At 38.7% G+C, this 26,065-nt stretch overlaps 1 protein-coding gene across 4 annotated transcripts in view; it reads left to right on the top strand.

Annotated features, from left to right (window-relative positions):
* LOC119556727 (acetylcholine receptor subunit alpha-like) overlaps positions 1-26,065 on the top strand; it is a 106,630-nt gene that overhangs the window by 19,636 nt on the left and 60,929 nt on the right. For all 4 annotated transcript variants that reach the window (XM_037869125.1, XM_037869126.1, XM_037869128.1 and 1 more), the window contains exon 3: positions 23,396-24,081. In XM_037869125.1, the coding sequence (XP_037725053.1) occupies positions 24,027-24,081 (55 nt within the window). In that variant the 5' untranslated portion in view covers positions 23,396-24,026. The remainder of the gene's footprint in view (positions 1-23,395; positions 24,082-26,065) is intronic.

The raw sequence follows: 26,065 nt of genomic DNA on the forward strand, positions 1-26,065 counted from the left end.
CACTTCTTTATTATTTTTTTGATATTTTTGCATTGTTAGTCAGTGCGCTAGCTTTTAATTGATTTCAATTTTTTATTCTTGCCCCTCTTTTGTTGTTGTTTGCAATTCCAAATTCAATTTGTCGCAATCGTGCAGTGAAAGCAACACGGCTAGATGGAATAACGCGGACGAAGGCGATGCAGAGCTTAAAATAATGAAAATAAATACAATTATAAAGCGAGCGAAAAGCGAATTAAGCGCAGAGGGCCTTCAATTGCACTCGGGGATCGGCACGTACGGAAAAATCCCCAAAATACTTAACCTGACACCCCCTCTGCCGCAGCTCGTTGAAAACTTTAAGACACTTTTAAAATAATTTACACAAAAGGCGGGGGCCCAAGTGCCGGAAAGGGGGCAGATGGGCCAAACGTTGAGTGACTTTTGATGGCAGAATTGTCTCGCAGATAAGGAAGAATAAGGGGTGCACTGGGAGAAAAGGGGGGCTTGATTAAGATATTTCAAAAATAATTTAATAAGTTACTATATAACATATCTGAAACACCTATGTATTTGCTAAGAACATTTGGTATTCTATAGAAAAACGGGGCTTTTCAAAAAAGAGTTAATTTCTTAAAAACATTTTAATTCATTCAATACATTCTTTAAAATGGTATACCACCAAAAACTATTACAATATGGTATAATTTAAAATTAATTAAATTGAAACTTAGTAATATTAAGTATTTAAGTACTTGTATTAAAAATGAAAGTGCACTTTAGAAAAATAAAATGTTTTACATAAGTACTTACCCAAATGGAAAACACTTTCATTTCACATACATTTTAACATATTTCCCATATTTGCCATAAAAATCAAATGAATATACATATGTTGCTAAATTTAAAAATGGGAACTAAATTAATTGCCCTCCATTTCTCTCCGTGTGTCAGTTAAAAGTTTCGTTGTCTCTGCCTTATCAGCAAATTGCAACCAGAATGTCGACGCACTGAACACAAAACTGTATACCCTTCAGCCAGTCAAATCTCTTTGGCAGACACCACCCCCTGAGGACTTTTCCCTCGCCAACCCCCCTCCGCACCCAGTGGCCAGTTGCCAGTTGCCAGTGGCTAATGCTAATGCAGCCGGCAAGGACCAAGGACCAAGGACAACGCTGGGGAACGCCAACGGCTTAGAGGGCGATGAGCACTGCTTAAATGCTTTGTCCTCTCCCCAGGACTTTCCTACACCTTTCCCCAGCCACCCATCCTCCCGTCCACCCATCCATTCACCATTCACCATTCGCCATTCGCCCCATGTACTGCTCTCTGGCGTCTCCAACTTGTCTCTGGTTGCAACTTCTGACGTCTGGGACATGGGCAGCCACCCACTCAACCACCCAACCACCCAACCACCCAACCACCTGGGAAACCACCCACATACCAGCCGTAAGCGGCTCGGAAAACTTGTGCGTAAAGTTTTCCCAAAAATAGATGAATGAATGAAGGGTCGGTTTGATGAAAATGAATAAAAAATACCTGACTAAGTCCTTCCATACATCAAAACAAACCATTTTGAAATTAGAAAGATTGTAAATTATTTTATAGTTATCATATGATTTTTCTGATTTTTAAAATTACAAATACATATTTTATTACAATACCAAAAATTCTAAAAATATCATTTGTGATATTTGAGAAATTGTATTTTAAAGCCACACCAATTTTAATTGCTTCATATATTATAAATAAATAATACTAGATAGCAGAATACCATAAAAATAACAAAAAATTCTAAAGATATCTTTTGTGAAAATTGAGAAAAAGTATTTTAGTATAACCAACCAACAATTGTCAACCTAAAGATTTCCCCTATACAAATATTGAACTTGTAAAATGACTGTGCTAATTTTTGCCACCTTGCACCTTGCACCGCACTGGGCCAAAGTCGTGTACCCAATTTATAGCCTGTTGTTTTTCAAAATCCAGAGATTATCTTTAATGGAAACTAACTGGGAGACCAAACTGTGCGTTGTTTTGTATGCATATAGTATATGGGATATATAAAGTTTTGCGGGCTGAGGAACATTTCCCAGCCGTGTGTTTCAAACTTGTGTTCTGTTCGAAATTTATAACGCCCCCGGCTAGGGTAAAGTCTCCGCCGCTGTTGCACCTGTCAGGTGAGGAAACTTCAACTTCAACTTCCACCCACTGGAATACACCCACTGAACCACCCACTGCACCACCCACTGCACCACCCGCCAGCTGGCAAGTTGGTGTTGCATTGTTTTGTGGCTTTCTGTGAGCTTTTGTGAGCGTAAAGGCGAAACAATTTCGGAATTTGTTTACGGTATTTTGTTTTGCTATTTATTTATTTAAGTTTGTTTTCCTTGGTCGCCTTTCTTTTCTTTCTTTTCTTTCACCAGTGCGTATTCAAGCAGAAAGTTTGCAACTTGTTGTTGAATGAGTTAAGCTCTCTGCGGTTCCTTGCTGCGGCATTTAGCTTAATAATTAGTTTCGATATGCCACGTTGGGTTTTTCATAACTGCAGCTAAATGGTTAAATTTGTAGGTATACTCTATCAATCACTTGATATAATAAATTAGTCGGTTTCGAGGGCTTGGCAAAAATAATTTTGGTTTAATTATCTGGCCTAGCGCACTTGTATTATTTTCAGCATGGCTGTAAATGTGAGGTTTTTGGTTGTTTTTGGCAGTTTTACTGACTAATGGTTTATTTTTAGAGTGTGCCAGTCGGTTTTCAGGCCTTTTCCATGGCGGCGCGTGATTTTGACGGCGATTGCTTAATAGCCGGCAGGCATTGCTGGCACTTTGGGTCCATTGAAATGGCTCATTTTGCGGCATTTGCGTGGGGAAAGTGCTTTTCCGCGCTGAGAACTCGCCCGGGCAATTTGTGGCACTTTAAGCGTAACAGATGTAGATCCATTTCCCCGCTCTCTTTTTCTGCCTTTGTAAAAAGTGCAAACTTAAAATCGGGCGAAAGAAAGGGGGTTTTTGATAGCCCATGATTAAGCCATTTGAGGCAAATCGGAATTCCGAATGAAAAATCCATGTCTATGGCAGGCACCCCACTCATATTTCTTCGCTTCATTCTGTCCAATGCAGCTGACAGTCGAGGGGAAGTGCGATTAATATACACTCGTATGCATAGCCCTTTCTCTTTCATTCTCGACTACCCGTCTCTTTCTCTGTCTTTCATTTTTATCGCATTCGGCTAAACGAAACAAAAAGCGAAAGTTTTGCGCTTTGGCGTTTCATTAAAGTTTTTGGCTCACAAAAGTATGCTACAAAATATACGAGTATCAGGCCCACGTGCGTGTTTGGGTGTGTGTGTGCGCGCGTTTCTGTGTATGTGTGAGTAGCAAAAAGTTGTAACTGCTATCAGTTACTTTCTGCAATGAGAGACAGAGACAGCGACAGCGACGGCGACATTCACATTATGAAGATAAGCCATAGAAAACAAAAGCCAACCATCCTGGGGAAAAGCCTGCCTCACACACATACGGGTTGTGTGTATTTGTGTGTCTGTGTGTGTGTGTGTGTATATGTATTGCCTGTGTCCGTGCCAGCGCAAAACGTTTTGACTTGCCCTCGGTGTGCGTGCTTGTTGCTATTAGGATTAGAAATGCTAAATGAGATTTTTCTTCTCCAACTGACCCCAGAGAACTTGGCTTGGGCATGAGCTAGACGCGTGAAAATTGGTATGCGGGCATTTCTTACTATATGTAACTAAAAAGTAAAACAGTTGTTTGACTACCTTGTAGGGAAAGTAAATTTGTAACCATAAAATCAAAATAAACTGAAGCAAAAGCATTACTTATGTTGCCTCAAATCATATTTATGACTTAGCAACATTTCCAAATTATAATGCACTGCTTAATAAATCTTAAAACCATACCAGAGTAAAATGAATGGTTCTTTCCACTCGAAAATCAACTTGCGTCTCCCTTTCGCCATTCTCATTATAGTTTTGCCTTTTAGTGGGCAGCATAAACTGATTCGGCACCCAGTTTTGCCCCCTCCACCAATCCCCTAGAAACGAAACGAAATGAAAGTTGTAACTTTCACTGGGCCAGGCGCGTGTTTCTGTATCTATGTATATATCTCGATCCCAGTCTGTGTGCTCTACACACAAATCAAAAACTTTTACTGCCTGCCCGGCCCACTTCCATAACTATGGGCCACGCCCCCATGTAGGAACCCCCACCTAAAACATTGCCATTTCCGTTTCCATTCCCACTCGACCCAAAACTAAGTTCATTTGTCTGCCCGCTATTTTTCGTCTATTCCGCCATTGTCTTTGCGACTCATTTTCACTAGGGCTTTTGTGAGGGAATTTAAAACAATATTTACGCATTGCAAGTGGCAACGGCAATAGCAACAAAAGCCCAGCCACATGCCAAACAAAAAAAATAATGGAAAAATAAGAAAAAAATCAACAAACAGGCGCGACATTAAGCCCAACACCGAGAACACTGAGTTGGCCAATGAGGAAGCTGTCAACCAAGGCGATGTCAAGTGGCAATGATGCCTGTGCTGGAGAGCTGGCGACAAGTCGGTGGTTCAGTGGTTCCGAAAAGCGGTAGAGGTCCTGGCTTTTAAATACCCTCATTCGAGTATTATTTTGAAATGTGTAGATATAAATATATATTTTTATACAAATATTAGAAGACCCCATTGTTAGAACATCGTATGTTGACTAAATAAGGTTCAGATCATTAAGTTATTTTATATTGCATATATATCTTAATGGATCACTTTTTAGATCTTTTTTTTAATCATAAAAAATTGTATAATGTTTTCAACTAGAAATTAGACTATAAATACAAGAATTGAATGCAGTTTCTGGTTTGAAAAAAGGGTACCATCTAGAGAATCTAACACTCGAAAAATCTAACCAACTTTGAAATGATCCATTTGATTTAAAATCTTTATTGAAAATAAAACCAACAGCCTTTAGAGGTGCATATACCATAATTAAGAGAATTTTAATATTTCTTTATATATATGGTATTAAATAAAATATATACCTAAACTTTTTATAGTACTTACCTTGCTTTTGCTGCACTAACCTAGTCAACATTTTAAATACTCCCTCCTCTTAAGTTGTTAAATCCACAAAAACTAGTTCATTTTGTGGAATAATCTTTCAGCCCTGAGAGCATTTTTTCGTTCGCCATTTGAGCTTTGTGCTGTTTGCAATTTGCTCCCTGCTTTCTTTTCGCTTTCACTTATCGGGAGCAGACATTTTTGGCTGAGTGCCGAGGATGTGGGTGTGTGTGTGTACTGTGCTGTGTGTGAGTATGGGTGAGTGAGTGTTTGCTCGTCTTTATTGCTTTAAGTAAGCAATTTGAAATTTGAGCTGCTAAAACAGGCAGCGACAAAGACGTCCTCCGAAATTGTTGTGAGTTAATTTTCTTTCACATTGTTTGACGGGACAGACAGGACCTCCTCACACACTCACATGATTTAAGGGTTAATTTAACATCAAATTGAATTTTCTTAAAGCCGCCTGACGAATGGCCAGAAAGTAAAAGCATTTCTCTTTCCTTTACATATTTTTTTGTTTTGCGCCACGAGGCGCTTTGGAGAGCCTGAGAAATTTCTAATTACAATAATTAATGCGTCGCGTTGAGTGTTCTGTTGCTTGGAATTTTTTTCCAAGGCTGGCTGAGTGCCAGAACAATTTCGCAGGCCTCGTCCTGGCGGCTGGCATCTTTATCATGACAATGCCAACATGTCGTATACTCAATTTTCAGGCATCATGTCTCCTTCGAATGTCGACGTGAGCTCACGTACCAAACGGGATAAAGGAAAGGAAGTCGAACGAGTAGCAGCCACGCCCACTAAAAGAAAGGAAAAGCAAAAAAAAAAAAACCCGGAATAAAATAAAACAAATTCCAAATGAAATAAAAAAAGAATGAAGGAAATGGCGCTACCTTATGCGCATATTCCCAAATAAGACTCACGACTTCGAATTTCTGCAGGAGATGCATTAGCATATCATAATATACCAAAGGTACGGGGCTAAACAAGTAACTTGACTTGTGAATAAATTCGGAAATGGCAGTCTGCTCCTTAGCCAAGACAAAGAGTCCAATATTTGTTGGGGATTAAATAATAAAATGCAAATTTTAACCTTGCTCTGAATTTTATAATATACAAAGACGGTTTTTTGAGCCAAATAATATACAGTTATAAATATAATTAAGGTAAATTCTCAAATTTGAACTATAAATGAAAGCCAATTTCAAGGCATATTCTTATTTAAAGTGATTTATAATTTAAAATTTGACAAACTACTTAGACAAATAGCAATTTAGCTCAAGTTGGGCAATCTACTGGAAGTTCATAACCAATCCACTTCATCGCCAGTCGACTGGCACACACATGCCAGCGTTTATTCGACAACTCCTCGAATCCTGAGTCTCGAGTCTTGAGCCTTGAGCCTTTGGCCGAGTCCTTGGCCAGATTCTAGTGGTGGCTCAGTCGCAGGCTTAGACTTCGGGTCCAGAAATCTGTGCCACCGCCTCGTGGACGGCATGCAAATGGCTGCCGGAAGTGGGAGAGGACAGGAAACGGATGGAGGAAATGCCAGAGTGCTGCAAAGAGAATGCATGAGCAGGCGTAATAGAAAATGTATGTAAGAAAAACTACTCAGGAATTTGTTTTCGCCATTCACTGCTCGCAATTCACCATCCTCCATTCGGCACTTGGCATTTGGCATGTGCAAATGACACGTACATCTGCTAATCCAAACACTCGCTGGCACATACATATGTGAATTATTCTCCTGAACGGCGCACTGCCGCACATTGCGCATACGACGCGTTGCACATATCAAATTATCATGACTTATTATTATTAATATAAATTGGAATGGGTTGCGAAAACTTTCACGGCTCTGCCAGCCTTTTATTTTGGTCTACATGGGGGGGGCTTTTCCAGATGGGGGTTTCCATGTGGGCTTCCATGGGGTTTACGGGGGGCTTTCGGTTGATGCGGTCTGTGCGGCAATTAAGCCGAGTGCACACGCATGCAATACGTGTGTCTGCACGCCTGTGTGCGTGTCTCCCTGCCAGTGTGTGTGTGTGTGTGAGTGTGCCACTGCCAAATGCGACTTGCGGTTGGGTCAAGAGCAAGGCGTGGTAATGGTGGTATTTGCGAATTATCCTGTGAACGGGTTCCTTCGGCCACTCATTTTCTATCTCTTAATGCTTAACAGTTTTCGAAGGCTTTTAGTTAATCAAATATATTAACAAATTAATAACAACAAATTTTTTTAAAAATAAAAAATAACTATATCTTTGTATTTACTGTACTTACTTCTTTTAGAGATTTTCGATAAGCAAAATGTATAACAAAATAAATAACAATATCTTCGGAAATAAGAAACAATATATTCTTTCATTCTGCTTCTTAAAAAATTATTTTAGTAGTTAGATTGTCCTAAACTGTCTAAAAATAAAAATTTGTATTCAATGTATTTAATATCTATAGCTATAAATTCAATGATTTGCATAATATTCATTTTTATAAGATCATGTTTATTGGTACCTGTAATATTCGTTTAAACAAAAAAGGTATAACTGACTTTACAAATGATTGTGTTCAGTTGCCTTAAGAAATAAATGATGATTAATGTTAACTAACAATTAAACAGCTAGTCCACAGAAATTATATCTCTTATTGCTAATATTTATATTTGGCTAAGCTATATTTATATTCGAAATATTTATTCTCCTGCCAAGAAAAAACACCAGGCAATTATAGAGACAAACTTTCTTAATTATAAACTGCGGAATATTCGAATAATTTAAGTTAGGAACTAATTTGAAAGTTCTCAACACCAGCTCTTTGCATATCCTCGGCGCAGACTGGCAAAGCATTTTGGTAATTTAATTTAACCACTCGATCACACCGCATGCATTCACGAGTGCACTCACTCACTGTCATTATTCATCGCTCTGCCGCTCACTGCAAATACTCGGGGGCCATCTCCCATATGCCACATTCATTTTGCTGGCCCTGGCCCTAGAAATTTCTTAGGATTTTCGTAGCGTAAACTTTTTGGCCAAAAGTTTTCCTAAGGTAAAACCGAGCCAAAGCCAAGAAGGGAAAATGCGAGAATAGGGCCAAAATGGAAGGTTGGTCTGCTGGCTTTAGATCAACAGAAGTAGCCGGGATACTCCAAAACAATGAACTTTTAAAGCGCCTCCTGTGGCTAGGCAGCACATTCACTCACTCGCACACGTACACTGGGCGAAATTACGTGATTGTTCTACTGGAGATAATAAGATTGCTTTATGGAGGTTACCCCCTCTCAAAGAATACTAAAAACTATTATTTTAAATTCCTATATTAACTATTTTGGCTCAGAAAATAAATTCTAAGTATAAGAAATATCATTTATTCTATACACATATTTTCTCTGTGTGTACTAGTGTATTTTTGCTGCCAAGTGTTCTGTTATAAAAAGGCAATCGAGCGTCAGGACCACTGCGCCTTATGTCCTTAATGCGTAAATGTGTGTGTGTGTTTTTCGACTTGATGTTTTTGTGCTTCTCAGATCCATGGAGCATTTCACTGTTTTAATTTTCGTTTCGTTTCATTTGCTCTTTTATAACCAATAACCATAAACGGGCATATCGGTTTCTTGGCCAGAAAGCCCGCCAGCTATTTAACAACTATATTTTCTGCGATTTATTTCAGCTGATTTTATGTATTTAGCTTGGGGTGGAACATTTTTATGTTACTATTATGTTCAGAGATCAAAATAATAATAGATTTTGCTTTTATTTTAATAAATTTAATTACTTATCATTTTAATTTTCTAATTTCTTAAAGCAAATAAGGTACATATATCTACAAAGGGGCTAAATTTTAAAGGGCATGAAAAAAATGATTTTCTTATTAAATCAAATCTTATAATAAAATATTTATTTTTGTTGCTAAGATGTCCGCTTGAATCATGCTAAGCTTTTTCGTGACACACTTATGAGAGTATACATTGTTCCGTAATTAAAAATATATGTGCTAGAAAATGCCAGAGTCTCGATCCAAATGTTTGCCCACTAACCATTTTTTGGAGATTTGTTTTTTTTCTCGTTTAGACTTGTATTTTCTTTTTTTTTTGGTTTTTACTTGGGTAGAAGGCCGACTGCAAATTGCGTTCTCGGCCATATAGACAAATACATAATAACAATGCCCGAGCAGCAGCACGCACACACACGCTCTCTCACACACACACACACACAAATATTATGGCCAAAACAATCAAAAGTGGCAACCACAAGGCAAATAAAGAGGGGCGAAACACAAAGCCAGGCAAAACAAAACAAAACGAAACGAAACGTTGGCCGGCAGCTAAAAGGCAATACAAAATGCGGAAAACAAAGTGCAGAATGGGAACAGCTACTTGGCCATCTGGAACTGGAAGCTGAATGCTGAAAACTGAAAAACTGGACTGTCTGGGCCAAATAATTTGGCCATTTTCGAGCCCACAAATACAAACACAAGCACACACACACACACACACACACACACACACAATAAATAACTCAATTGCAAGCTATTTGCTGGAAAAGTTTCCTACGCCCTCAGGCTGCCTGCTGACTTATGAAAGTAGCCAACACCCCTTTCCCTTCAAAAACGTAACACTTTTCCCCCTTTTTTCCCCCATTTCCCAATTTCCCACCCCATTTTTCTTCGTTCTTGGGCAAGCAAAATAGTTGTAAAAATGTAAATAACCAAAGGAACGAGCTGGGCAAAATAATTCATTAAAAGAATATCAAGTGTTAAAATTCACACAATTTACAAAAACACAAAAGAAAATTGTGCCATTGGCAATTTTCCACCCGCCTTTGCGTGCGAGTGTGTGTGTGGGTGAATGTGCATGAGTATGAGTGGGTGAGGGGGAAGGGAGTGGGAATTTTAACCACAGGATAATGGGTTGCCCGGGGCTTGGGCACAACAATTTCGATAGTTATCGCAGCTTTCGAGGCGGCAAATTAAGTTCCAGGAAAATGTACGCAAGTGGCTAGGAGGTAAGCTACATAATTGCCAATTGTTTGGGCCAGCAAATTGATAGTAAACTCATTCTAAGAGCTCAGTTAGGATCTCAGGGTTTCCAATTTGGATTATTAAAAGGTATATTGAATCAATTTCCTACAGTTTTTGTGTTTTATGAATAGGAGAGGGCTCAAAAATGATGGCAACGATGACAGTCTGTTCCATCTATAAGCTATAAGCCTAAAAGCTCTATGACGCCTAAGTTTGACGTATTGATTGGACTTATTTACAGAAGTCAAGGCAACCTATAGAATTTGGGTATTTGAGTTAATTAGAGTTGTTGCTTAGCTGTCAGACCCTTAATTGAATAATTTATTTGAATAAGTTCACCAAGCTAGTCGAAAATCAAGCAAGTGTCATAAGGCCGCAGGCAAAACCTGAATGATACACATTGAAAAACCGGCCATATATTGGTTTATAAGTTCAATAAAGATGTTGTTTAGCTGTCAGCCCGTCCATTTAACAATTTATTAAAATAAACCCACCAAGTTTGTCGAAAATCAAGCAAGTGTTATAAGGCCGCAAGCAAAACCTAGATGGTAAACATTGAAGCACCTGCTCATTGCCAATTTAAGTCAAGTGAGATCCAAAAACAACTGTTTTGCCAGAAGCTTAAAACTCATTATTATGATTGCTGTTATTTTTGACAGCACTTTGGTTGGGCGTATCAAAGCCATTAATGCGAATAATCGATAAGTTATCGTTATTGCTCAGCACCGAGCGATGCTGTTTATGTTGGGGCTTAGTGAATCGAACAAAGCCGAAATGAATGCATAATGAATCGCCGGAATGGCTCAGCCTGAGTTCCCCCCCCCACCACCACTCTCCTGGCCCAAAACCCAAGTAAATGAATAAATACAGAGCAATGGCCATGGCAGCCATATGGCTTTGAGGACATTTCTTGAGCCGGTTTCGGCAAGTCAACGAAATGTTAAATAAGCAAAACGTGACTTTATTCGCAAAATTATCAGGCCGTGGTTTGGGTGGGATTTGGGGGTTGATTCTACGAAATCTGTGAGGGGCAACTACGGGAAAATCAACTAAACACCTTTGCTAGTCATTGAAGGCTTGCCCTATTAAATGGAAGTATATGGCATTTAAGGTTTTGAATATTTGAAAAAATATAAATTTATATATCAAGATACATTTTTATTACAATTTTTATAAAATACCACTTGAAGTTTAAATAGTAAAAGGCTTTTATTTTGAAAGACAATTAAAAAGAACATTATTTAAAAACCATAGATTATTATAAATATAACATTATACATATTTAAAAGGTCCTAAACAAAATACTCAATGTTCTTCATTGTTTAAAGATGAAACAATGTTAAATTATATATCCAGATAAATTCTAAGTAAAATTCTAGAAACTTCGACTCTTAGTTTGAATACTAGACAATATTATTTTGTATGACAAAAGTGGATAAGAATGTATGTATTTCCTAGTTTATAAGGTAGTAGTCCTTAACAAAATACCTATTTCGATGTTTATTTTTTTGTTTTGTTTCATATTAAAGAAATATCGCTGTGTTGAAGGATCGAAAACCTTCGTTCGGCACATAACTACGTATGTAATATATAGGGATATAAGGTATGTACATAGGGCTGTGTTTTCGTGTCCTGTTCGTCCTGTTGTTGTGGCTCCTGTTGGCTTTAAGTGCTGCTGGCAGCTGACGACGGCCGAACAAAACAAAGAGCAGCAGAAAAACAAAAAATAGTCGAAGCCAAAAATTGCTGACAGCATTTTTGGAAATTGGCGTCGAAGGCTGAGCAAGGATTCTGGATGGGAGGATGGGTGAAAGGAGAAAAGAGAAAGGAGAAAGCAGAGAGAGAGGGGCGACAAGTGCGTCTGACAGGCGTGGCATTAAAGCCGCCATAAAGCTCACATCGATGGTTTTTGCCTACCATGTTGTGCTTTTAATGTGGCCATTGCTGTTGTGCCGTGGCCAAAACCAAAGTTTGTCATAAAGTGTCAAAGTGAATTGAAAATTTCCATTAAGCGCTGCAAATCTGCAGGATTCGCGCTTACCGCAGAAACCGCGCTCACAAAACCGCACCCAAATACATTGTTGCACAAAAAATGGGTCGAGAAAAACTAGCTACAAAAAAATAATCACAATAATTGAAACATCCTCGCTGACAAAGGCGCTTGTAAACCGATTCGAATAATATCAATTATGGACCATCAGCGAGTTGTAAAGGCGGAATGCGTGATTTGGTTTTTAGTCGATTCAATTCGATTCGCCAGTGTTGTCATCTCGATTTAATGAGCTTAATAAATGATGGAATTTTCCCCGATTTCATGCTAATGGGTGGAAAATGTGTAATTTTATTAATAAGCAAATGTTGTGTGGCGAAAAAACATTTAAACTTTTTGCGGGCACCAGCTATTAAGTAAACAATTAATACATTTTTGATAGATTTTAATCATTTGATTGGTATTGATTTTATTCTATTAGGAAATCATTTTGATTATGAATTATGAAGTTTTCAACTATTAATTAAGCAATTAATAAATACTTTATACATTTTAATCATTTGATTGATAGTAATATTTATTTATTAGGACATAGTTATGATTATGAGTTATGCTACCCTTTCTCTAAGTATTTGTTCCCTTTTTCCTTGCATTTTCTAAATTTATAGCCTTAAGTGCTGAAGAAGGGTTTAGGTTGCTCTCACACATTTTTGACCCTCACATATTTCCCTTCCATTGAAATTCGCCTGAACGAACCTACACTTCAGCCAGTTCAAAGTGGCATTTTCCATATTCGTTTTGGGCGCTTTGTGCCTTTGACTTGGCCCGTCGGCCATTGTTAAGCTGCTCCTTCAGTGGCCAAAAAAAAAGGCCCTGCCAGGGTTGCCACTCCCACGTTTGCCAAGAAGGCGATGGATCCTTTGGCGAATCCTCTTTTGTATGCACTGTATGGTGTGGATCTGGATGGGAGTGCTGCTGGTACCGAATATTGGGACACTTGGCGAAATAATGCCATCGGAAATTCGTAGTAAAATCAATGAATTTATATCTAAGCTTATTCCAGAAAAAAAATATTTTTTTTTAATATTTAATCAACATGTATTGAGAATATCAAGAAATATTTAAAGAAATGCGCGTTTTATGAAAATTTTTTTGAACTTAAAACAAAGAACTTACCATATATTTTCTCCCAGTGTAACGTCGTGTGTTCCGCGTCATGATTGATGCCCAGTTTGCGCGAGATTTCGTTTTAATGCCTTTGACAAATCCGTTGGCACAAACGGGAGGAGCGTGAAGGGCCGCAGGACCTTATCCCACGTTATTTGGAAGGACAACTGGAGGATCTGGAGGCAGGGCAAACGAAACGAGGCAAAGTCTTAATGACAAAAACATTGGAGCGTCAATTTTTTTTTAAGCATTCTTCTCCTTGTCGTCAACGCTATGTCCTTGTGGCCCTAGACGTGTGAAGAAAAGGAAGGGAAATTAAAGAAAAGGACACTTTAAGCTTTCTGTCCAAAAACAAGAGTTTTAAATATTTGTACTTTTCTACAAAACTATTAATAAAATTAAGAATATGAAATTAAAAGAAATTAGTTTGTAAAAAACTAAGAATAACATAAATTAAATGCTTTTATAAGCAATTCTTTATCCTCTTTTGTCTTAGCTAATTTGCATTAAGGAGGTTAATAGTTCAAGCTCCTTATAGAACATAATGAAGAACTATGTGTGTGTGTGTGACTTAAACAGGACCTTTGCCCCAAAACCTCGAACCCACTTCCACTTCCACACCTCCCCCAAAAGGCAATCTGCTAAAAGAAGACAAAATATTTGCTGAAATTTTAAGCATTGAAAGGTTGAAAGGTTCGACACTTTGAGGGCGTGTCAAGGGGAGAGGGCAAACAAAGGCGAGGCTTAGAAGCCATGGACCAGATGAAGATGAATGGACGTTAAGCGCGGCGTTGAGGAATTAGGAGGAGACAGGCCGAAGGATCCCCCCGGATGACAAAAGACGATGACAACGAGGCGTGCGATGATGAGTCGGTTATAGAGCCAAATAGTTAGAACACTCGCGAAAAAGTACCCAAAGTTAAACAGAAATTGTATAACTAGTTCTTAGTTAGGTAACAACCGGAAAAAAAACAAGGAAGGTTGGTCTTAAAATGCTTTATAAAGTAGCGATCTTACAAAATGTATTTATGTTTTTCATGTAAAATCAATCATTCTGAAAACAGATTATATTCTTTTAAAATGCCTAATATATTTATTTTATTTATTTATTTTATTTTATATTTATATCACTTTGTGCAATAAGCGAGGCGTTATTCGCTTCAGTGCTAGACAAGACAGTAAGGCAATTAAAATCCAAATTAAATTAAATTGCGCCTTTTGACAACGTTTCACTGATTCGGAATTTTGTTTATTAATTTCGTGTGATTTCATTTTCGAAAATTGTTAAATGAAATTAACTTTAAATTTTGACTGAGGACAGGGGGTTTTAGGGGAATTCTGATGGGGTTTTTTGTGCCTGTTGTTGATGGTAATGTTTTGTGCCGCTTACAGTCACGCCCCCTTTTCCACTGCCCCCCTTTTGGATCATTCTCTCATGGCGTTTGACATAAAAAGCATAATTGATTACACACACACAGAGAACCACAGGCCGCGCCCCCCATTCCATAGCCGCCCCCTTTTTGCGACCGTGTTAGAGGCAGCTTATGACGTTATTCAATTATGGCTTACTTAATGCGGAAAATTTGCTTTCATTTTGAACCGAAAAAATTGCATTTGCCTGCGGGCCAAATGCCATTAGAGGCAGGGTCATAATCGCGCTGTGTGGGTGGCTTAGCCAAGTTTAAATGGCCAGAAACGAGCTCAAGAGCCAAAAGTGTGGGGCAAATGGGTGGTGGTTTGGTGGGTCACACGTTAATGTGTTCGAATGGGGACTGAGTGCAGAGTGAGTGGACTCACAGACTCGCCTTTGGATACCTTCGTAAATGAATGAACAAATACTTTATAGTTTTATTTTTCGCTGCACTTGATAAATAGTTCTTGGACTAGAGAGTTTTCTTTTAAAGCGAAAATGTTCCATTGATCAATTTGAATTGATCTTTAATCTTTGAATTTTTAAAAGGTTATTCCTATTTTATCTGCAATCGAATAATAGAAAAATACCATTTATAAAGATTTTTAAATGTGATTTAAAATAACATATTTTAATTTGTTGGATATACTTTATTACAGACATAATATCATAGGTTTGAAAACTAATTTTGAGTGAATATTTTAGTTTTTTGCAATGCTTGCCATTTTAAAGTTTTAATTCATTCAAACGTAGGAACTTTAGTACATTTAAATTTTAATAGCTTACGTTTACTTTAATTAAAACACAATCAAAAGCCTTTTTGCACTGCGCGTTCAAAGTTAATTTAAAATGGCCAAAACTTCGTGATGGTGGAATACCCAAGGTATTCACATGCTCCATTCAAATATATATTCCCCAGACCGGCTGAAAGCTCATGCATAGTTTAGGCGACGTCAAAGGATCCCGCAGAGCGTTGGGTGGATTTAGCAGGGGAGGGGTGGAGGAAAGGGTGCGGGGCTGGTAGGGCAGGCCGGACCGGAAGTCGAGCGCCAGGAACCGGAAGTGACCCGCCTGTGTGTGAGCGCGTTTTTGTTTTTTTTTTTGGCCCAGCCTTTTGGTGCTTAGTAAAATGTTTTAATTATAATAAAATTTCGCAAAGCAATTTGTTGTTTCAAGGTTGTGGGCGCGGCCCAAAAAAACCGGCAACATTAATGCGAAACAAAAAACTTTTTGCCTTCTAGTTGAAAAACTGCCTTCCAACGAGCGTGTGCCATTATATATTGTCATTTAGTGCACTCGGAAAAATTACACTGGTGATTCCCATTCAGTAGATAAGTCCACTGGATGTTTTACTATTTTATATCTCTCGGTGTGTGGGCTAGAGTGGGCGTGGCCCTTGTTAAACAACAGCAACCCACACAACTTCAGGGAAAGGACACACGCTCACACACACGCCCACATAGATGAGTTGACAATACGAGTGGCAATTATTTAACTTGATTTATTTGCTTCAGTCAACATGTGAAGAGGCGGTAGCCGGGGGGCGTGGCCCTCAGGGGCGGCATAATGAAGCGGCCGGGCAAATTTAATTAGAGCATCCTCCACAGCTCGCTGGCCACTTCACCTGGCCAGCTGAAACAGAAAGGGAAACTGAAACTGAAGCAGCATCAGAGCCATCAACATCAACGGAAAACCCAACTTTAATGACAAAGCAAACCATTCAGAGCAACTCTCCAGGGTCGGGCTAAAACATCAGCCAACAACTGCAGCCACCGCTTATTCAGCATGGAAGCTCTGAATATCCTGTACAATTTTGGGACTAAGATGGTCTCATCAAAAATTAAGCTTCAGAAGATGGCAAAAATTTAATATTTGATATTCATAAAGGCAACTACGCAGAGATTAAAAACGCGAGTTCTTGAGAACCTTAATTTTTAAATTGTGTCTACATATTATGTTCTCAATAAAATGATTTAGTGGTCAGGTGAACCTATGTATTTTCCTGTTACATTTAAGGGATATTTAAACGAGTTATATTTACTACCCACGATTAAAAAATATTTTGACGATAAAAAATATATCCTCTTTCAAATATTATTTTTGATATCATAATATGCCAAAATATTATAAAAGTATTATTTTAAATACTTATATTTCTGGACCAGCCCTTTCGAATACCGTCCTTATCGAGGGTATCAAGCCAACGAGTACGACAACGTGGCCATTGCCTTGACAACCATTTGGTCAAGTGTCTCATTTTGTGTATGAGGCAAACAAGCTGGGACAAGCTGCATCGTCTTCTTTTCAACTTTCTGTCAATAAAAAAAAAACACAGAACTTGAGCTGCAAAAAATGTGCAAGGATCCCCCGGTAACCCCATTTATTAAGGGGGTGGGGGCTCATAGCAGCGATAACAAGTTCCACGCGAACGGATCCTGTCCAAGCGGAAACGAGTAAAACTGCGCCTCATCATAACAAGCCTTTGCGGAAAAAAAGCAACGAAGAAATTGCAGTTCGCATTAAAATGAAAAAATATTGTAAGCAATCCTACTAGTGGTGGGGCCGTCGAGGGTTAAGGGGCTAGACGGGTTAAAGGGTTGCCTGAAGTGGATATCAAATGGCCCTGGCATTAAATCATTAATGTCAACATCAAGTTGTTCAAAGTCTGTTTAAGCAAGGCCTTCTGATGATTACTTGAAAACTAAAGAGTACAAGTTATTAATTTATTAATTTAATTTATAAATTTAAAATACATTTTACGATTAAAATAGCAACTTTGTTTTTAAAGAACTTAATAGTTGACAGGACTTGATGTATAAACATGACATGATTTTAACTGTCTAACTCCGGTCAACTGATTTCAGACTGCCGAAGCAGCTAGGTCATGAATTATAGCTAGAACTAATTGGGAATTATAAGTACCCAGTGCGGAAATATTTTTAAAATGAGCGTTATAAATGACGTGGCCAATTGTAAAAATTTTAGTTTATCCTAGTGTTGTATTTCTATTTTATCAAGAATATATATACCTTATAAAGTGAAAAATTTCTCCATCACTGCGTTGCAAGCCTCCCACTAAAATCATAATACCTATTGCAAGGGTATACAAATAAAAGATATTTTTTCCACTTTTCCTTGTACTTATTCCCACACCGAACCTATATATTTTTTTAGACATATATGATGCCATGTGGATGTGTCGCCATGAACTCGTATAATTCATGGCGGCTTAGTCGAACCGCATCGAATGGGGCAATAACCCGTCACATAGACACTTGGGATAATCTCGAACAAGATAATCAATTCTCCAGCTCGTAATTTGTCACTCGAACTCGAGCGGGCCGCAGCCTGCTGGCAGCGCTTTAAACAGCTTATAAATACAAAAGAAATGAAACATGGTCGGCGCACAGTGCGTATGAGCAATAAATCTTTTGGCGAATGCCAAAAGGAAAAATCCAAAGTAAGTAGGCAGTAAGCAAAGACAAAGGGGAAAATGGGCAATGGAAATGGTTATTGGGGAATGGAAAATGGGCGAGAGAGAGAGAGAGGTAAAAAGCACAAATCACAGACGGCAGCTGTGTGACAGAAATCAACTGCCAAGGCGAAGGCGAACTGGGGGGGATATTGGGGTCTGGGGAAAACTCGTTTGGCTGGCAGGCCGAGGCCCCTTTTAGAAAGACAAAAAGAAAAATCCAAAAAAAAACAAAAAATAAAGGAAAATAGAGGGGAGAACCTGCAAGGGCACTGTGCAGGTTGACGACTGTCACCTGCGAGTGTAAGTGTGCGAATTGCAGGCCACCGAAATGCAAAACCAGCGACAAGGACACCCAAGTGGGCGGGAAAACCCAAGGCAAGCCAAAGGACACCCGGCCATAAGTAGACAATGAGTTAAAAGGGAAAATCTAGCATCGGGTGGCGGGCAACCCCTCCAGTGATCCTAACCCGCAGATATATATGCGCACATATATCCTGGCCACAAGCACACACAAACCAAAAAAAAAAAAACAGAGCGCAAAAAAGTAGGCAACATTAAAGATGCCAACGCAAGGACAAAGCTCAGCTGGTGGGCGTTTTTGAGGGGGCGGCGGAAGGGGTGGAGGCGTGGTTTAAGGAAAGTGGCCATAAAAAAAGGGCCCCAGAAATGTGTGCGGCTGAGAGCGATTGAAATGGATGAAATGCGACTGCAAATCGCACATTTACACTTGTAAAAACATTAAGGGAATACATTCTATAAATATCCGAGTTCAAGGGGATTAGTTAAGAGGTTTTTAAAATTTTATGTTTACTTAAAACAAATCATTTTTAAGTTTTTAAATCCCATTTATATGTAGTTAAAGGTGTCTAAAATATGCAGTAAACTAAGAAAAGTCGCTTTTCTGTTTAAAATATTCTGTTGCATACTTTTAGCCACCTAAAAATTATTTAAAAGCCCTATTGATTTCTGTGGCACTTCTGCATGAAATTAACTGCTAAAAATATTAGTTATCTGTAAAATTAAAAAAGAAAATTTAAAATACCAATGAAATTTGTATAAATAAAGCCACATACTATGTATATTTGTATAGAAAGGTACATATAATGCACATACCCATTTTTTTGTTATTAGATTTTCAGTACGAACATAAAGAATTATGAATTGCCATACATTCCTGATGGCGCCTAGTGTAATTAACTCTCGAAATCAGCCATTGCTCGCAGTGTTGTGAATTCATAAATATGCTTGGCAATTGATCAAATGCAGTGACTGTTTATGGGTGGCATGTGTGGCTATATGTATACATGGATATCGGGGCGAACGAGTATATAGCTTTATGTGCCGTCGGGCCAATAATGCCGCTCAATTTGATATGTTGATGCCCGATGATTATGTTGATGACGCAGTATCATTTGGAGCATCGAGTGAGAGATTTCTGGCTGGGATCTTGGTGGCAACAGCCGTATTCGACTGTCAGTGGATGAAAGTCGGTGGAAAGCGGGAGAAAGTGCTGGAGAGTGGGCGAACCAACTAGAAATGCAAGGCACATTGCTAACCCCACTTCATTGAAAATGCTAATCGCACTCATTACACGAAATATGCATGTAATAATAGCAAAATCAGCAACAACCAGACAACGAGCGTTGCGACAGAGACGGGGATAGAGAAACGAAAGAGACGGCGATAGCCAATGGAAAGAGACAGCTGCTGCTGAGCATGCGAATGAGTAGCCTAGATGGTAATGATGATGTTGATGTAAATAAAATTGTTGCCTTAGCCTTTGTTATGCCACTTCAGGCTTTTGACGAATACCATATTATAAATGCCAGAAATATTACGAAATTATGGGGGGGAATCATTTTGAGGGCTTCATTTGAATGACAACAAATAGTCAAGAGTGCCATAAGTGTGTTAATTAAAATGGAAATCAATTCTTAACTTTAAATTTGATATATACCCTGGTTAAATATAAAAAATGTTACAGATATTCATACAAATGTCTTTAAAAATGTTGAATATAAGTAAATTTGTATATTTATATAAAAATTTATTTTATTTTACTGATTTCTACACTTGGCCAAAAAATGTAAAATCTTGGCACTGGTTTGGCTTAATTCCAGACTTTGCCACTGGTTGTGGTGGGGAAATAACTTAGTCAGACTGCATAATATAGTTATTACGCCCCTTATCCTCGTACGCTGCTCTGCATGATTAGGGGTTAAGGGTCAGGGGTCAGGGGCTCACCCCATTTTTTTCTCTTCATTTTTTTTTTGCCCCGCCCTTCTTCTTCTTCTTGCAGACTTGACATGCCGCTAGCGCCGCCTAATGAGCGCCCATAATGAGCGACAAATGTGGTGCGGGTGGTTTGACTTTTCGGGAGTGGGGGGGGGTGGGGTTCCTCAAGAGGGGGCGGGTCGGAGGCCAAAGGCCATGGCAGTGGCAACTATAGCGTGATGACGGGGCAAATTGGGCGGGCAGACAAACGGAAGTTGACGGCGAAAAATCGAATTTCTCTCGCGCTTTTTGACTTAAGTCCCTTCATTTACCCTCGCTAAGGGTATTACAATTTTAATCACTTGAGAAATTTTTACTTGCCAAGATGGTTAGTTATTATTATTATTTTAAATACTCTTACAAAAATATTTCCTTAAATAAAGTTCAAAGAAAAGGCATTTTAAAGCTGTGTATCCCAAAGAACAAGAAGTAGGTATAATTATTTTTTCAACAATTTCATAAAAGTTTCCTTTAGTATTCTCAGCAAACGCTGTTTGTAACAGAGAGAAAAATGCTAGAAGTAGAAAAAAGAATGGCAAGCAATTTTGATACTGGAATTAAGCCATTTTGCTGTAGATATAAAATGTAAATATAATTATTTTTAAGTCCAGTATGCACACAGTTTCGATGTACAGTAATGCACTCCCTTTCGCTCTTGTCGGGCTGTCGTTTCTCTGGTATTCTTTTTTTTTTTTTGTACATTTCGCCATGCATTTAATATGAAAAGACAACAGGCGAGGACAGGCAGGTCCTGGCAGGACGAAGAGGAGGCTGCCAGGAGGACGGCGTTGCCTTGCCCTGTCAAACCATCAAGGCGCTGGCAAGGACAATGGGGAAAGTCTTAAACGCTGTCAACGTTGGCTTTTTCAAGCTTCAAGTGGCAGGACGAAAAGAGTGCGAGTGCAAGTGCGAGTGCGATGGAACGATGCCCCTGGCACATTTTTTGGGAGACTGAGACAAGAGTCCCCTTGCCTCAACTCGTGCGGCTGTTTAAATTGACACTTGGCATCTTTTGTTGCATCAAAAACGTGTCGTCCTCGAGTCAGCCATCCTTCCATCCTGCCATCCCAGCCATCTAGCCACCCAGCCCAACCACCCATCGCTATATCCTGCCACATGCCGCATGCCACCTGGCACACCTGCAGGCAACCCTTAACCCTCTAATTAAGATTCACTCGATTCATTACCCCAATTTAAAATGGAAATTTCCACAAAGATTTCCTCAAGAGTGGAGGAAAACACATGAAGGAGTTTGTGGAAAGCTAGAAAGTTATTTGAAAGTGTTCGCAGTTCAATGAAAATTTCAAAGTGACAAGTTTTAGAAAATCACATACATATTTTTTAATTTTATAAAATAACACCAACATTAAGCATAAGTATCTTCACTTTCGTTAAAAAATGCATATATATTTCTATCTTTAAACTTATGACTTACATGTAATTTTCTAGAATATCACAGATATGTCACTGGGGTGTTAAGAGGGTTAAATATTTGACAGCGTCAGATGGGAAAATATGCTTTGTGGTGAGGGGGTGATGGGGGCAAGGTGGGAAGGTCATGCACACTCTTATGACATTTTCTTAAATTACTTCCGAAAACCTTTTCACGCCCTCGCTGAATTGCTCATTCATGCCACTCCCCCACCTGCCACCACCGCCCCCTTTCACATATTTCCCACGCCCCCCTCCCTTTCACCCCCTTTCACATTTTCCCACGGCCCCCCCCTTCACATTTTTCACACGTTCCTCACCTTTGCAACCCCTCATTTCGTTCAAGTGGCGACTTAAAGTCGCCCTAATTGAATTGCGCAATAATGTAGCAACTTTTCAGGAGCACTTTTTTTTTTTTAATTCGCCATAACTTTGGAGTACATTTTTCCATGAATTATATTAGGAAAATGGCTCTGGTAACGATTTAAAGGACAGATTTTCTTAAATGGTGGAAAATGTAACACAATTGCGTGTACTTTAAGAGGCATTGTACGCCATCAATGTCATGTCATGTTTATTTATTCCAAGCACCGCATGACAACTTTGCTCCTGGGAGATAAATCAAGTTCAAAGGTGACAGCAGGAAATTTCAAGGATAACCTATCGATTTTCATGGGCAATAATTTTGATTAAAACGTATATAATGAGGAAGCAATCGTTATGTCACTACATTGTATTTAAGTCTTAAATATTTAATTTTACTAAACAAAATGGGACCAATTAAAATGCATTTAAAGGACCTTACAAATTGAAGTTGGGCCATCACTCAGCCACTCAAAGGACTTTTTGAGATTATCCCAACTCATAAAAAAAAGGGACACTCGCTCGTCAAGTCCCTTGCACAGTTATTAATTAAATTAACAGACCCCAAGGAGGCTCCTTCGAAGTACAAAAACTTTGGGCGAAAATGCCACGGGTTACCTTTTGGATCCGGGGTAAATGAATTACGCAAAATTAGCAATTAAAATTCACAAAATGTTTGCGGCCCGCGACTCGAGAAATTCTCCATTCTAATGTATACAGATATAAGCATTTCAAACAATCCAATTTTGGTCAGCGGCAAGAGCAGAAAATTAGAATTAAAATCAATTTGCATAAACAGAAAAATAAGGAAAGTCCTGAGAGGGAACATTTATCAGGGACTCGCTGCTGGGATTGAAAACTTTATTGTACTTCGAACGCAAAGCGGATGAGCTGGGCTAAGAAAATGTCCAAGAAAAAATAAATGAAGGTCTAAGCCTAATAAATCACAAGCAAATTTTCTTATGTCACTTGGTTTTTTCTAAATACAAAATATTTTGAGAAATTACAATAGCTTGAAAAAGTTTTTAGCAGTATTTTCTCTGTTCTGGCTTACAGAACTCTCCATCTTTTATACCAAGAAAGTATGTACGTTCTTGAATTACTTTTAGGGTGTGAAAGTTTCCCCGTCCTTTGATAAATTCTCACACATACATTGCCCCAACGAAATGAAAAGAATTTTTTTGTTTTTTAATGAAAACACTAATTAAATGTGTCCTTTCTTCCAGGACTTTCTTCGCTCTACCTATCCCTCTTCCCTTCCACCCTTCGAGGAACAAAGAACAGATGGAGGAGGAGCGCAGGAATGAGGCGATGTGAAGCGAAAGGACAACGAGGACAACAAGGAGCAAAGCCAAGGCAAAACCGGGAGGAGGCCACCAAAAAGGGAGAACATACATTTGAAGAATTTTAATCGAAAACTGCCAAGAAACAAATATATTTACAAATATATTTATATACCTAGTAAACCAAAAACGAACATACATTAATAGATATATAGATATATATATATAGAGAAGAAATATGTTATATTTACTATGAAATCGAGGGGCATGGAAGCGATACCCAGAATAATAATCGATGTAAATAAATGCTGCCAATTCGAGGACACTGCGAATTAAAACCGCAACTGAGATGCATAAAACGCACAACAACAATAATAACAAACCGCAACACATGAAGAAAAAGTTCACTTTACCCGCGACAGCTGCGCCTGCGCCCTAAAAACCACAAAACCTATCGGTCCGGGATATATATATCAGCGAATAGGAGAGAGATTGGAGCCGCCAGAAGGGGATTATATATAGGGCAGATCCACCACCGCAGCACAGGCAGAAAAAGCGTGCAGAGGGAAATGAGATGAAGTGGTTTCAAGTGACCATAGATATGATTCTTGTGCTTTCATTTATATCAAGTAAGTGGCTCGTATTTATTAGCCTCGACCCAATCTTGTTTGGCCTACCCACTCATCTAGCATCCCCTAGCATCCCCCATCCCAAAACTCGATCCCGAATCCGAATCCGAAACCGAGTCCTGTGCCCCGCCACCGAATCCCCTCGATTCGAGTGCCATTCAAACAAAGCCCGTCGACGGCAAGGACTCGCAACACAGCGCAACACAACACAGCCCAGCACACAAAACAATCGCATGACATTCGCCCAACATCCTCTCAACACTCAAAACATTCTCCAAGTTCCGCCGGCTTTGGACCCCTCGAAGCGCCACCCATGAACCCCCCCTCGAAAACCCCCTCGATTCTGCGTATCCGTGTGTCCATTGAGGCGCTCGAGTGTTCTGAGTTAGTTATGGGGGCGGACTAACGTGCACTCGGAAAATAGTTGGCCTAATGTAAGCGTAAATTAAAAAAAGAAAGACAAGCAGCCACAGAGAAAAAAAATTATCAGATTTGAAGATCATTTTGATGAAATTCGGTTACAGTTATATCTATAAAGGGGGCATATCACTTTTATATGTTCGCTACCTTGTTTTTGGCTCTCTTTTTCTATTTCAGAGAGTATCGAATACTGCTGCCTTGCTCTCACCCAGAGTAATTTTAGGCACTATCTCTATCTTATCTCACTTTTTTCAAAGAGTAAAAAATGTATTCTTCTGGGTTTTTTACTGTGTAGCTTTGATTGATGTAGCCCATTAGCAAAATTCTTTCCTTACGATCATCTCTAGGTTTTCTTTTAATATATTTACTTTTTTGTATTACCAAAACGAAGTAGAATTTAAATTTAATAGACTAGTATTGAAATAAAAGGTAAGTATATTAAAAGAAAAAAGAGATATGATCCTAAATACATTTTTTATATATTGTATATAAATATCTATCTGTATCTGTATTAATAGATAGAGATATGATCCTAAATAAATGTTTTACATAATATATATTAATATCTATCTATAATAATCTAATCTATAATAATAAAACATTTATTTAGGATCATAAATCTATCTATTAATATAGATAGATATTAATATATATTATGTTATATTAATACATATTAATACCTATCTAATACGCATTTTTTTTCTGCCTGTTTTGGGCAAGTGGGGCAGCCAAACAATCGGTGGCCAGGAATGCTGGGATGATGAGGATCCTGCTGGGGATTTCCAGGACCGAGGTTAGCTGTTATTGTCCGTGCCAGGCTTTATTGCCAAAGCTTAATTTGGATTTTGGCAATTGCCACAGAAAGAACACAAAACAGTCACACTGACGGCTACAGGAAAAAAGAAGGAATAACAAATGAAACAAAAAAAAATTACTCGATATAAACGATTGGGAACTGGGATTAATGCAATCGCTTGAGAGCATAGTCGAAAATGTTGCTACCCTTCATATATAATTAATTTAGAATTTCAAAAAAGGCAAAAAAATGCAGAAAAAATAAAGAAATAAAAACAAATCAACCATTTCTATGTTTAAAAATATTAAATAAATATTACTTTATATATTTTGGCTTACCCAAACAAGTAACCCTAAATTGACCGTTTTTTGCGAAGGTCGATTGGTGAGTTTCGGAAAGTTGCTATTGTCGAAAGGTGGGCGGACATTTGGTTGGCTTGGAATGGAAAGTGGCTAGGACGTAACAGGATGAGTTGGCTAATGCAGCCGAAAAAGGACGAAGGACAATGGTCCGGCTGCCCCTTCGTTTTCAGCACTGGCTTCGGGTTTTTGGTCTCAGTTTCAGATTCAGTTTCAGTTTTAGTTCTATTTGGCGTCCGCAAAATGAGGCCGCAGCTTTGTATCTGTATCTGTGCCCCCGTATCTGTATCTGTCTGCGTATCCAGCCATGTACGTGTGTGTGTGTGGCTGCATAGCCGAAACTGGCACAAGGCAGTGCCACGCCCACAATCAAAGCAGCCGCCCCCCACTTCTTGGCCACCAACGCATT

This window comes from Drosophila subpulchrella, chromosome X, assembly GCF_014743375.2.
Source record: "Drosophila subpulchrella strain 33 F10 #4 breed RU33 chromosome X, RU_Dsub_v1.1 Primary Assembly, whole genome shotgun sequence".
Taxonomy (NCBI): Eukaryota; Metazoa; Arthropoda; class Insecta; order Diptera; family Drosophilidae; genus Drosophila; species Drosophila subpulchrella.